Consider the following 13,500-nt stretch of genomic DNA (forward strand, 5'->3'; position numbering starts at 1 on the left):
ATTGTTCAGATGCTGCGTAGGAAAGCGAACTCGAGCCGTAAATTGAAAGGAAATGCCATGGCCCGTGTGGAGCGTGCTGTTTCCATCTCCAGAATCGTTTGCGTGGCTCCACATGAGGTTCTGGAGGCATCGGAGCGCGAAAAGCTACACGCCATTTTTAAAAAGGCATAAAAACAAGCTCTGATACTTCCTACAAGCACCTTTATAGCCCACCTCATGAGAAACTGCACAACACCATCGAAGAGCTCATTAAAACTCACCTAACGATGAAGAAAGTAAAATTCGGAGCAAGGCTAAGCATGGGTTCACACTGTTGCCGCAACTGTCATAATAACTTTAAAAAAATGACGTCTTTTCACGTCTCAGCCAACCGAACTGTGGGACACGCCATTTTTGTTTTCGTCCACAGATCACGCTATGACTTTTGCGTCAGTAGTCTGTACACAGTCTAAAGGGTAGAGAACGCAAGCTAAGCTTGAGTACACGACGCCGCACATCACGGAAAATGCAGTGAACATCCAAGCTGACATAAGGACCAGACTTTTTGCCCGTTCAATAGCCCGAAATATGTCCCCCTCAATATAATTAGAAAGACGCATTGCAAGAGCTCCTGCGTTCGAAAGACATTATGGGGGACTAGGCCATGTCGTCTACACCAACGAGGCAAAATACACGAGGTACGGAGTAATATCGGCATTCGTTCATTCCGGAACCGACCTCAATTCAAGTGTGAACATTTGATGGTCTAACACTCAGCCCGTTGAAGAGACGGCTATCGCCCTTTCCCTGTCGCAGACAAAGGCCAAAGTAATTTCTGCGTACAGTCAAGCCAAATGCCGAGCATTCCAAGCAGGTAGGATTTCAAGGGAAGCGCAACGAGTTGTCTTCCAACTACCCCCACTCAAGCAGGTCACAATGATATAGACCCCGGACCACTCTTCTGTTCGCGGCAACCAGACAGCACACATACTGGCCCGAGGACTCACCCACCGGGCACCACAACAAGAGTCGGAGCGGACCTGGCAACCACTCCTCACATATGCCGACATCAATCAACATTGCCGACTAGCAAAACAACTCAACCCAGTCCCCGATCAGGCCACAAAAGAACAGGAAGTCATCCTGGGACAACTACAGACTAATACCTACCCACACCTAACACGGCTACACGCCATCCATCCTACTCTTTATGACTGTCTATGTACTGATTGCGAAGCTCCAGTCATGCTCTACCATATTGTCTGGGAATGCCAACTAAACCCAGATCTTCCCCCAACCCCTCACGCGAGCTGTGGGAGAGTACGCTGGCCAGCTTGTGCCCTGAAACGCAGCTTTTGCTAGCGTAAAGGGCGAAGACAGCCGGGCGTACCAAGGGAGTCTTGGACTTAAGACACCGACCCCAAATATGCTCACTCCAAATGTGAAGAAATTTCTCTCTCTCTCTCTCTCTCTCTCTCTCTCTCTCTCTCTCTCTCTCTCTCTCTCTCTCTCTCTCTCTCTCTCTCTCTCTCTCTCTCTCGCTCTCTCTCTCTCTCGATCGCACGAAAGCTTGGAGGTTAGGGATGGATCATCGCACTTGGCACGACGCACTCTTTTTGCTGCCCTGGTCAGCTGCAATGGAGTTCAGCGCGATATGAGTAACGCAGCGTTTTAGCAGCGATCAGAGTAAAGAGCCTCGATGCCATGTGGATGACAGTGCGCTCTGATCCACTCTCTGTGCGTTCATGCTACCTCCTTTATATAATTTGTATCAACGTATTCTAGTTGAATTCTGCCTTTGGTACGCGCAACCAAAGACGAAAGGGAATTTTCTTACTTCAGGGAGCGAAGAATGATTCACACAGGACGTTAATCCTGAACTAATTCAGATCGTCAAGGCAGGTAGGTTGCCCACATCCACCACAGATATTTGGTGGGGCCAACCACGAAACATTGAACGCAATCGTAACACATTGCTGCCATATAAAAAGAAGTCAATTCAGTACATTACGGTGGGTAAGTGCTACACGGGGGTACAGGATTTAGAGCACACGCTCAGACCACTTCTGGCCTCGACCTTCCTATTGAAAGCACTTAAAGTGATTGATTGATTGATTGATTGATTGATTGATTGATTGATTGATTGATTGATTGATTGATTGATTGATTGATTGATTGATTGATTGATTGATTGATTGATTGATTGATTGATTGATTGATTGATTCATTCATTCATTCATTCATTCATTCATTGATCGGTTTTTAAAACGCCGTGCAATATCTCTGCTGTATCGGTGAAGGCCAGCCAACGTGATTGGAATTGAACAAGATCCACGTTTTTCCGGCTTAACAGGACACTGAAGACAAAACCGAAGTTGGCCTAAATAGATAGATTGGTGTCCCGAAAGAGTATCTGGTTCAGTATCTTGAAAACAGTCGCGTAAAGAATAAAAATGAAGGTATCAGCCGCCCAGCAGAAATGACATCAAGGAGGACTGAGCGGATGTTCTACCAGTCACGTCACGAACAACAGAATGAGAACCGCGCACAAGCTCTCAAAGAAACACATAAAATCTTTCTTTGCACGTTCACTTTATTAAGCCATAAGCACTGATAAATATACAGGTATATTTCAGGCCGTACCGACATTCGCAAGCTACCAAGCCGCGGTGCAGGTGTCGGTTGCGATGGTTATTGCAGGTTCGGTAAAGTCACATCATGTGTTATCTCCTTGTTTACATCATGGCGGAAAGTAGTGCGTCGTCCTTCCACTATTCCTCTATTCTGTGCACAGCCTAATAGAACAAGTTTGTTGCTCCCTCACGTATCGCTGCCTCCGCAGCCTCCGCTGTCCGCTAGTCATTTTGTAGGTAACGTGGGAAGACGCGCGGCACATTCACATTGTTTAGCCACCATCTCACGTCCCGTGCTGCACCAAGATTTATGCCCAGTGAGTTGCGGGTAACGCTGTGTGATGCGGACAAGTTCTTTGTCGTATGCGCCGATTGCATGACCAGTGGGTTTTGCGGCCGCGATTGTTCCCTTAGTAGGTTTTAGTTTTCCTGCTAGAACACACCGCTGTCTCACTCACTTGCGGCAACCATCGGCGTCACGCGAAACGCCATGAAATGCCGCAAGGAATAAAATGCGATTTTCAATTGCTCATTTCTCAGCAATTAAAGCATCTTTCACCGCCAAATAAGCGCTGAAAGGGCTTTGTGGCAGTCGAACATTCGTATGGTCCCAACTTGCTGTTTGCCTTCAGTGTCCCTTGAAATTTGGGCTTAAAAGAGTAGTCGGCATTCTTTTCCTTCGGTGTAGTTTCCTTTTATCTGTTACTATTTAAATTGGACAGTCATACATGCGTTCGCGTTCGGTACGCCCAAAGTTGCGCTTAACGAGCAGCCAAGCAACGTCGAAGTCATTGTATTTCAAGAAGCGAGTACAGTTCGATGACATTAGTACTCAAGGCCTAAAGTTAGGTCTAACATCAAGTGGGTGCATACCCGCGTCACTCCGGTGTCGCTGTACCATAATACGTTCGGCTGGCTCCTCAAGAATAGTAACTTCGTTGCCAAGGCCTCATGTTACGCTCGCAAAATTGAAACAGATGGAGTGGAAGTGTTTTTCGCCAAAATCTGCTTTGGCGTGAGCTATTTGGCGCATAATCGCGCGGAGTACAGTTGTACGCGCTGAAGTTCTCACCCCCCCCCCCCCCCCGCCTTCCTGTACACCCGATTAAGTGTGATCCACTTATATGTCTCAGGAAGAACAGGATGAGATGTAGGAGTTGTGTGGCTTTGCTTTTTAGGAGTTTTTAGTGGAGCGGCCGCTCGGTAAGCACGCGTCTGGAGTTTTTCTAGCGACATACATTGCATGCCCGCACTGTGTGGTACCTGGAGTGTGTGAGTCTGGTTGGGAACTTTACATTACAATACAGCTTTATTTATCGAGGTTTGGGGAGGCCTAGGCTGCAGCGGATTCCTTCAGTTCTCGGAGGGTCCTTATTCTTCTTTTGAGCAGCAATTTTCTGCGAGTACGCTCTCGATGATGGAATCAGTAAAGGTCATAGAGTACTTGTTGATCTATTCAATTAGCTTTGCTTCTGCGCTCCCAGCAATTACGTTCTGGCCCGGTACTCCCATAGCAATTAATTTCAGGCTATGATTGGTCTCATGGACCCCCTAAAGATATTGTCACCATTTGGGGTGGGCTCCAAAAGGGCGAATTTGCACCGACAACGCCAGACAAACTGGTCTGGGCTTTGCTGCCCAGGTGTCGTCGGTAGCAACAAAGAAAGAATCGGGTCCCTCAATAGTTAACGAACCAATCATTATAGCTGAGCAAGGCCAAATACAATGAAATACAAATCATAGCTGAATCCCGGCACATATCACTCTTACGAGCGCTGTGGCAGCTTCAGCAAACGATTACGAAAAAGAGAAAAATACAAATGAAACCATTTACCCCTCTATAAATGACACGTAAAAGTATTTTTACCATAAGTACAATAAAACGAAAATGTAGGAAAATCAAAGTGCAAGAAAATCCAATACAATTTGTGATTATTTTTCTTTCCTAATGTAGTAATTTGCTGTGACATTCTGATCTTTCTATGTCGAAATTCACTAACTCACCCAAAAGATCACTACGCCTTTTAATATTTCTTTTTTTATTGTAGGTAGACCTGCTTGTTGCATATGGACCTGTCGCCAACTTGAGCAACACCGGATTACCGCTTTCCGTGTTCTTGCCCATTGTACCAGAGCTCTTAGTAAGTACACCAATCATTTATTGCTGAAGCTTCCGATCGGTAATGAACACCCTTAACAGGCTTCCCTGAGTAGCGGGGCATATTTCGAGGTCGGCAACTTCGTTAGTTTCAGAACTCGCCTTAACATCACTACGGGTGGAAAGGTTGAAGTGAGGCAAGATGCTGCCAACTGATGTAAGAGGTTTTGACTTCAGTAACCTTTTGAAGCTTGATGTTCGATATGATGTTGAAAAAGGGTTCGTGATTGGCAAGCTCAGTTGTTGGAGTCTAGCCTACTGTGTGTCACTAAATAAAAAATGATTAAAGAAACACCCTCTAACTTAGTTTATCCGAATTACATGCCCGGCGCAACAGCAGTAGTTTTTGGAGTTGGGCTGTTTATTAGTAGGCTCGCAGTTACTCCTTTCATTCTATTTTAATGACTCGTTAGAGGGATCTAACCTTTCTCTGAAGGCGTCCAGAAAGTCCCCAAGTTTGAGCCTCATTCCTTATTATAAGAACCACACAGGACGTGCACCATTCTCTTAAGAGACGCACATAGCTTAGTGTTTTTAACAAAGTTCTTTACGAAATAGGCAAAGGCAATACATATTTTGGAACTTATTCCTCTGGAAAAAAATTAGCTAGATCTAAACAAGAAATGAATACATTAACATAAATATCGAGCACTTCGCCTTTGGATACGCTGTTTCACAAAGAATTTTGAATCATGCCTGGGTAATTTCCCAAATTTTCGGCACATTACAAAACGTAGGAGGCAGAAAGAATGTATGCCGCATTCTTCAGTTACCTACAATACCTACAGTTCCGCACAAATGCGTTCTTGCCGAATACACCAAGACAGTGCCGATGAGCGGCCTAAGGTCACCTACAGAAAAAATCTACGTTTCATGTAGGTATTTTTAATTCTTTCTTATGATCTAACGAACACCTTTCACCTTAAATAACAAGCATGTCGCCTTTCAAGACCCTTTCCAGACGTTGAATTTATATTTTCACCGGTCTCTTGTCTTCCTGTAGCAACGCAAGAATCTCAAACCTTCGATTCTTCCTCGCAGCTCATCTTAAATCCCTGGATGCCTAAAAATGTTTGCCATTCTAGTGCATACCGTCTACTCGGCGCCAAAGCACATCTTCGAGGATACTGTTCTTAAGTGTTCGTCATCTTACACAGCTCATTCTAGATCCCTTGTCCCGTGGAGGCTACGTCAAAGTGCCAGAGGGCTTGCAGCGAGCTCTCACGGCAGTGTGCCCTATCATAAACGGCCAGGTGTGTTCTCTCGCTGTGACACTGACCTTTCTCAGCAGTCCGTATCAACTGAACGAGGTAAGTGTCATAAAACTCCGCATGATAGGCGTGTTTTACGATTAAATTAGATTACCTTCTTGGTCAACCACGTTTGTAGCTTCAATTTAACCTTTGGTCTGAAAAAATGGATGCGCGTTTCCATAGTTTAGCTTAAAATCTTCACGGGCCGCTGAAACCTTACGGGTGATGCCGAATTTTCAGGCAATTCGAATCTGTCATCTGAGGGGTTTACGAACACTTACGAAGATGGCCGGCGAAGTTGTTTAGCCCACGACATGGGGACGGCATAAAATTTTGGTACCAATTTCCCAAGGGTGAACACGGGTAAACTAAGTTTTTTTTATTGATAACACGGTTTTTGCACCCCGAGCCCAGAGTGAACGCGCACACAATTGCGCCCCAAGTAGAAACACAGACACTTCTCGGCGCAATCGGCTCGCAAATGCACAGTTTACGTGGATGCGTCCAGCATCTCCTTGTATCACATTTTGGTGCCATGTGCTCTTATCATTCTCCCGGTACTTAACTCCCCACCCCTGCCTTTGAAATGAACGAGCGACTATGAAGACGCTTTTTCTTCGCAACCCCACCAGGAACTGCCTTGGCATTGGCTGAGCATCATGGTCACATTGACGCAGTGAACAAGTTGCAGTTTTGGGGGGTTTGAATTTGAGTAATTATTCAGGCTTCGCTTAAACCTTTTAGTTAAAACAATATTCGTTACGTGGGTACCTGTTAGCCTACTATCATCGAAGGTTCAGAGAAGAAATCGTCAATGAAGTCCCGTAAGGGAGTTCATGTCTTTGACATGTGCTTAGAGACCGGCGCTTGCGGAATTTCGTCTTTTGGGTTCGCAGGTCGAACTATCCCATCTGCTACAGATACGCCAGAACAAGCAGGTTTTAAGGAAAATGAGTAAGGTTTGCAGCTGTGCCGAGGTCAGAAGCGTCACGTCATGCGGCGCATGGAAACACACTTGCAGCGCTAGTGCACAGCTCCAGTACTACCGCAGTTCCAGTACTAGCTCCAGTTCTAAGCCTTATATGCCTCATCGTTCAGTCACCTCAAACGTCCTTGGCCGAAACCCAGTGATTGACACAGATCCTATGAAAAGATTCTGGACGCCTCCAGCGAGAAAAAAAAACAGAACACCAAGGAAGAGGCCCAACAGTACGACTCGGCGATTATAGAAATATTTCAACTTGCATAAGGGGAATCGAAGATACGACAATCAAAGTGGATTCCCTAGAACCAGATTAAATAAAAATTGAATAGTTATTTGATAAACGGAGGCAAATTACAAGACCAAGTGAATTACAGTATATCAATTTGAACTAAACGCAATCAAAGTAAATGATTGTCGATGAAAAAAAAAATGAACGAAAGTGAATAAAATAGATGACTGGGTTGGTAACCGTGGTTAAAAGTTTATCCAAATGGGTCAAATTGATTAGTATGAACGGCGAAGCGACTACAAAATCCGGAAGCCATGTTCTGCAATCCACCTAGGTCCGGTAGAATACAAAGACACGACCCGAACAAAGAAATCCTGCTGCAGGGCAGCCCAACACCGAAAACTCAATACATAAGAATTCTACAGCTTAACCAACACGGTCACCATACAAGCCGTGCACAAGAGAGCTGTTCAAAATGGCAGACTTTTGTCCCGAATAGCAAGTAAAAACAATGGCTTCAAGGAACACAATTGCATTCGGTTAGTTCAGTCTTTATCATCAGCAAAATAATTTACGTTACTCCTTAACTAAAACTTAAGGAAACAGAAAAAGACTAAAAAGAACGCAACGCCATGAAGATGGTTGTAGGCATTTCAATAGCTGCCTGCACAGAATAATTACTAGAGATGTGCATTTACAACACGTTGGATAAGCATATAGAAGCCCAGCGAATTGCCCAAGAGACAAACCTGGCTGGGACCCCAACTGGGATGAACATTATGGAATCACTGCACGTATCTTACCCGGACCATAATAGAACAGAAGTCACCATGGCAGAGGACCATCGAGCCAATATCAGCGTGGCCCAGTTCCCTAGAAATATGCATCCGGACTGCAAGACCAAGTCGGGCCCGTGCCAAGGCGCTCCACAAACAGTATAGCTGAAACCCAGCGGTACGCTACGAAGACACGGCGGGCTACCGTGGCCAACGTGCGGTAGTGGCCATGGTGAGAGATCAGCAGGGAAATGCAATCTCATTTTGCTCAATCCCTGCGTCCAACCGAGAGGCGGGTGAAGGGGTGGCCATAGCTCGTGGAATTACTGCCACGCAGGCCGCTGCTATTTTCTCGGACTCCGAGAATGTAGTCTGCAACTATGCCCACGGCAGTATCTCCCCCACGGCGGCCAAAATCCTCACACAGTTTCAAGGCACATCCGCATGGTATGGATGACTGCTCACTCGTCTCTTCGGAAGAACGAGTTGGCACATGAAGCAGCCCGGGGATTCACCAGCCAGTCTGACTTTGAAACCGACAACGTGCCATCTGTAACGGGTGGGGAGGGACAGTCTGGCAACTTGCCGAGAGATAGCCCATAACTATAGGCTAAACCGACTGAAGCTTCCTGCTGCCAGACTAAGTTAAAGAAATGGCAAGCACTTGCTTGGTGCAGGTTGCAATCAAATGCGTTCCCTCAACCCGCCCTGTGTCACCGCAGCTGTTCCCATAAGTAGAAGGACACGTGCAAGTAGCGCAACATTGCAGCAGCCCCACTACAACACATGGTGTGGCAATTCCCCAATATACCACAGGGCTTCGAACAAGACACACACGTAAGAAGTATTGAGCAGTGGAAAGACGTCTTGCTCAGCTCTCATCCGGTGATACAAGATCCTGTCATTCAACTGGACGAGGACATTGCTAGCTGCCACCCGTTCCTGACCGCCATCTCATGGGACGAAACCTCCGGACATTTCCGCGCGGTGCATTCGTCCTTAAAAGGAATGACAATAAAGTATACTGCCTCTGTCTCTCTCTGTAGTTCTGTCAGCGAATTCCAAAGGATGGCTAAGCAAATAAAGTGGAGGAGTCAGATATAAAAAGGATGTCTAAGGAAATATGTTGGTCCACCTGTGTAATTTGGTCAAATAATCACGTCAAATAGATGGCTGGAACCATGGCCAATTATGCCAACGTACAAAAGTATGGATGACAAAGCGAATTTATCTGGACGTCAATGTGAAGGTTGCTAGTAAAAAACTCACTTCGGAAGGGCAGAAAAGGTCTGTCGATGGCGCATGTGGATGTGAAAAAGGTTACGGAACACGAAGTAAACCATCTATCTCTACTGCATGTCCACGCATGCTTTTGCGTTCGAGTCATCTTGGGTCATCTTCAAAAGTGCTGTGAATTTTTACCTTGGTAAAGGTTGTGCAGAACGCAATTGCGCTTATATCCGGCCATGTTGTCTTATTTTCTGCCCAGAATTTTATATCACTACCCATCAACCCAACGGTTACGGCTCAAACAATAAGCCATGCCATTTCCGTCGGCTGACCATCAAAAAGCAGGCCAAGGCGCAGGAGAAAGGGGGAAGGGTCCTCTAATCGGCTGTCTGTTCTTTAGCGTTACTTGAACTATTTTGCCTTCATTTACTAGCCATGAGGGGTGAAATGGGGAAAGTTGAAGTGACCCGAAACTGCACTTACCCAGCAGGCAACATTCACTATGTGCTCTAGATTAGAATTTTAGAACCCATGCTGGTAAGTCGTGACTGCTGCGTGTGTCACGATTCCATTTAAAAATTGCATTCTCCATTGAATCTGTTGTCAAAGATTGAAGGAAAAATAGAGCCTTAGCAAAGGAATTTTATTCTTTCATTCGGTATACCCCCCTAACCCTCATGCAAGCTGTCAAGGTGACTTGTTTGTCTCACCACTTGTTCTTTTATTTCTGACACCGCACTCGTATACTCACATCCAAAATTTAAAAAAAACTACAATTTGGTCACGACTATTTTGAGAACCAAGTCTTGCAACTTGTTGATTATGCGTTACAGACTTTCTGCCATAGCTGTAACAGTATTTGAGACAGTATACAGGGACGTTATGTGGATGTTGTCTGCCAAAAAACTCCATTGTCCTTTGCATGGACTCAGAGGGACACAGTGCCAGAAATATGTACCCTGTAATGCCGTACTAGGCCAATCTTAGTATACTAGAATGAGAATTTCTAAGTGATGAACCTCTCTTGCAGACACGGATACCGATGTACGTGGGCCACTTTCCCGTAGGCACATCATACCAAAGTATACGGCACTATTACCAGGTGGGCAATCTGTTTTTTTTTTTTCAGCTACTCTTTAGCTGAACCTCACGTTGTGCTGGTCGGCTCCATCCAGAGATGCGACTAGAAAGTTGAACAAATGTGCGCAGAAATTATCAAAATCAATAAAGCAATATGACTGCGCAAGTACGGCGATGTACTTACCTGTAATATCGGTGTAAGCCCACAACATGTCATACCCAGTGCCTCGTTGGAAGAGGTACGTGTTAATTATGCTAACAATGTTAATTCGCCAGCCAATAAATGGCCCAAAAACTTTCTTGCTGTGGCAATAACGTTTTCCTATCCCCGAAACGCTTTCCTTGATTTTATGCTTACTTTTGGTTCTTTTAACGTTATCCTTGGGTGTAGGCCTCGCTCATAAGCGATGTGTTAAGTAGCGGGCATTTGACCTTCCTCGTCCTCGTCTTCCTTGCGCTGGCTATTTTCTATCACCATGAACCAATACCAACTCGCCCAGCTTGCCGTCTTGGTGTTGACCAAGCTCTTCTTAACACCCTAGGTATCTTTACTAGTGAAATTAAACCTTCAGAGATTTGACTTCAATTTTCACAAATGCCCGCAGTTTTTATAACAGCTGTAAAAAACTTACCGAGTGTGGGGTTTTTCTGCAGATATATCGTGCCCGGAATTTCCTTATGTATGACCACGGAAGAATGGAAAACCGTCGGCGCTACGGACAGGTGTGTAGCATTGCTTGCCCGCTTCAGTGCACACTGTTACCTTTGAACAATCCGAAGCCATTTACAAAGCTATCTACGAAGCCATTGGGCGCATTTGCGGAAGGTTTTTTTTTTTTTATCACTGCTCATACTTTTGTCACTCTCACGCGATCAACGCCGCCAATCAAAGAAATATTGCGCATACATGTCAAATATTTCCAACCTCATATCAGTGAGGGGAACACAGTAATCGAGTTATTTTCAGGCACCAGTAAGGAAAATCTGAAAATATAGCGCAGTATTGGCTGCTATTTTATCACTTTCTTGAGAAAGATGCAAGAGCTGCTGCATTTTGGTTATTCCGTAAGATTAATTTTCTCTGCTTCCCTTGGAGGAATGCAAAAGAATGAATATACTTTAATCAACGAAATAATAAAAACGCAAGCCCTAACCATCATAGCGAACTACAAAATTAACACGAGCGTACCCTTGTTTTCATGGCTTGTATTAGCTTACTGAAGTAGCAAAGGCGTTGAAGCGTTAATCTAGTAGACATAACGTCACGGTTCCCAGCAGAGACTTTTAACGCCATTAAAAATCCTCCTGCTGACTTTCTTGCCCAAATCCTTTTCGGGTTTTCGTAATTCTGTGGCTCGATTACTGCATGAAGGTTGCAGAAAAACTTCCCATGTGTCGTCATTTCCCTTTCCGGTGAACAGGCACACCAGTTGGAGTGTCTTTTTGATTCACCAATAATTGGTGTACAAGTTGAAAATTACTCCAAATATCCTAGTCTTATGCATCCAACGAATTAAGCTCTAGTGTCTAAAAAGGGGGTGCATTTGGTTTATTTTTTTGCCTTCTTATGCACGCAAAGGACACACCACCACCATATCCTGTCGAGAAGCTCAACGTGCCGGTGGCTGTATTCTCGTCCGATGGCGACACGGTAGCCGACAAACGTGACGTGGAGCTCTTGGTTGCCAGACTGGGGGACAATGTCGTCTTCCGTAGTGTGCTTCCGGAGAAGACACTGCGCCACGTTGATTTCGCCGTGGGCTACAGAGCAAACGAGATCCTTCACAACATCGCCATCGGCCTTGTCAGAGACCACGCCACCCAGAGCACCTAGAACAGCCATATTTCAAACGTGCTCATTAAAATACATACGCACTATGTGCTGGTTGACTTGGTAATCTGACTAAAACACTGCAGTTTGAATCAGAAATTTCTACGGGGATTTGCTTATTCTGCATTTGTTAAGATCTCACCATGCTTCTTTTAAGTAGGAACAAGAATATGTCGCTAAGTTACCTCATTCGATCTCCTCCTCTAATTTAGCGGTTTGGGCAGGACGGTACATGCGAAATATAACAGGTCTGTACAGCCAAAATAGCCCTAAGTTCAGAAAATACTTGGGATACACAAAATTGGAGATTCCGAAAGCTGGTTCTTCCCAAGTGAATCCGGGAGGCCTTTATGTCTGCGAAGAACATTTATACATTGACAAAATTAAGATGACAGGTTCCTGGCTAAATCTGTGGGTCCTTCTGTCTATGACTAGATTTTGATCGATATTTTCTTGCGGGATTCGAGCTGACTTCAAGTTACAACTCGTCTTGTGCTTGCACAACTATTGAGAAATCAGATTTAAAGCGGCTACAGAAGACTGCATGCAATTGCCGAGGGCTGTTATAACCCGCGGCCCCAGTTTGGGCGTCACCAAAACAGGGGCTACGCAGTTAGAATGAAAACACGTTTCGACCAAACTGGCAAGGTGTCGGCCTCCTTAGCCGTGGTAGCTAAGCAATCAACGAGACATCTGTAAGTGGTAGCTCCCCATCTGAAAAGCAAGGGATAATACAGTCAAATCTCGGTACAACGAACACCACATTAACGACCTTTACAGATTAAGGAGCATTTAGGAAATCCCACGCCGACGGCTTATAGTTTTAATGTAAAATTATTTCACTACTACGTACTTCAGAATAACGAACTTTTCAAAATAACGATCGTTTTATTTAGTTCCGTGCCATGTTAACAACGCCTCAGTACAACGATTTCATATTTTCAAGGCCGGACATTCTTAGAGTTCCGTTAAACAATTGCGGCAACAGGAGCCGTATGCTAGCAGACGACACGGCGAAGAGCTGCGCAGAAGAGGACGTCTTGCAACTTGCTCCGCGGAATGTGCGAGCCGATGCGAGAGAGAGAAAAATAAGGTGAGGAGAAGGGGAAAAAAATGAAGCATGGGTGGCCTCTTTAGTCCACAAAGCCGCGGCCGCGCTATTCGCGCCCCACCTCGAGTTTTTCTACGCTCCGCCGCTGCTCGGGTTGCTTGCTGGATCTTCACGGACATCCGCGGAGCTGACCACAGAGGACATTTTCCAGAGCATGAGCGTTCAGGATGAAGGAGGCAGTGAGGACGGCATGAACGACGATGCCTCTGAGGGTGCGCGGCAGCACTAAGACTGC

The 13,500-nt window shown here is 45.4% G+C and overlaps 1 protein-coding gene across 1 annotated transcript in view; it reads left to right on the forward strand.

Annotated features, from left to right (window-relative positions):
- LOC144179366 (lysosomal acid lipase/cholesteryl ester hydrolase-like) overlaps positions 1–12,218 on the forward strand; it is a 32,564-nt gene extending 20,346 nt beyond the window's left edge. Inside the window, exons 5-9 of the mRNA XM_077707695.1 lie at positions 4,661–4,753; positions 5,928–6,080; positions 10,274–10,345; positions 10,978–11,046; positions 11,903–12,218. Of these exons, the coding sequence (XP_077563821.1) occupies positions 4,661–4,753; positions 5,928–6,080; positions 10,274–10,345; positions 10,978–11,046; positions 11,903–12,157 (642 nt within the window). The 3' untranslated portion in view covers positions 12,158–12,218. The remainder of the gene's footprint in view (positions 1–4,660; positions 4,754–5,927; positions 6,081–10,273; positions 10,346–10,977; positions 11,047–11,902) is intronic.
- Positions 12,219–13,500: the final 1,282 nt, after the last annotated feature.

The sequence above is a fragment of the Haemaphysalis longicornis genome, unplaced genomic scaffold (assembly GCF_048455015.1).
Source record: "Haemaphysalis longicornis isolate Haplotype H1 unplaced genomic scaffold, Haemaphysalis longicornis Haplotype H1 scaffold_4, whole genome shotgun sequence".
In the NCBI taxonomy this organism is placed as follows: Eukaryota; Metazoa; Arthropoda; class Arachnida; order Ixodida; family Ixodidae; genus Haemaphysalis; species Haemaphysalis longicornis.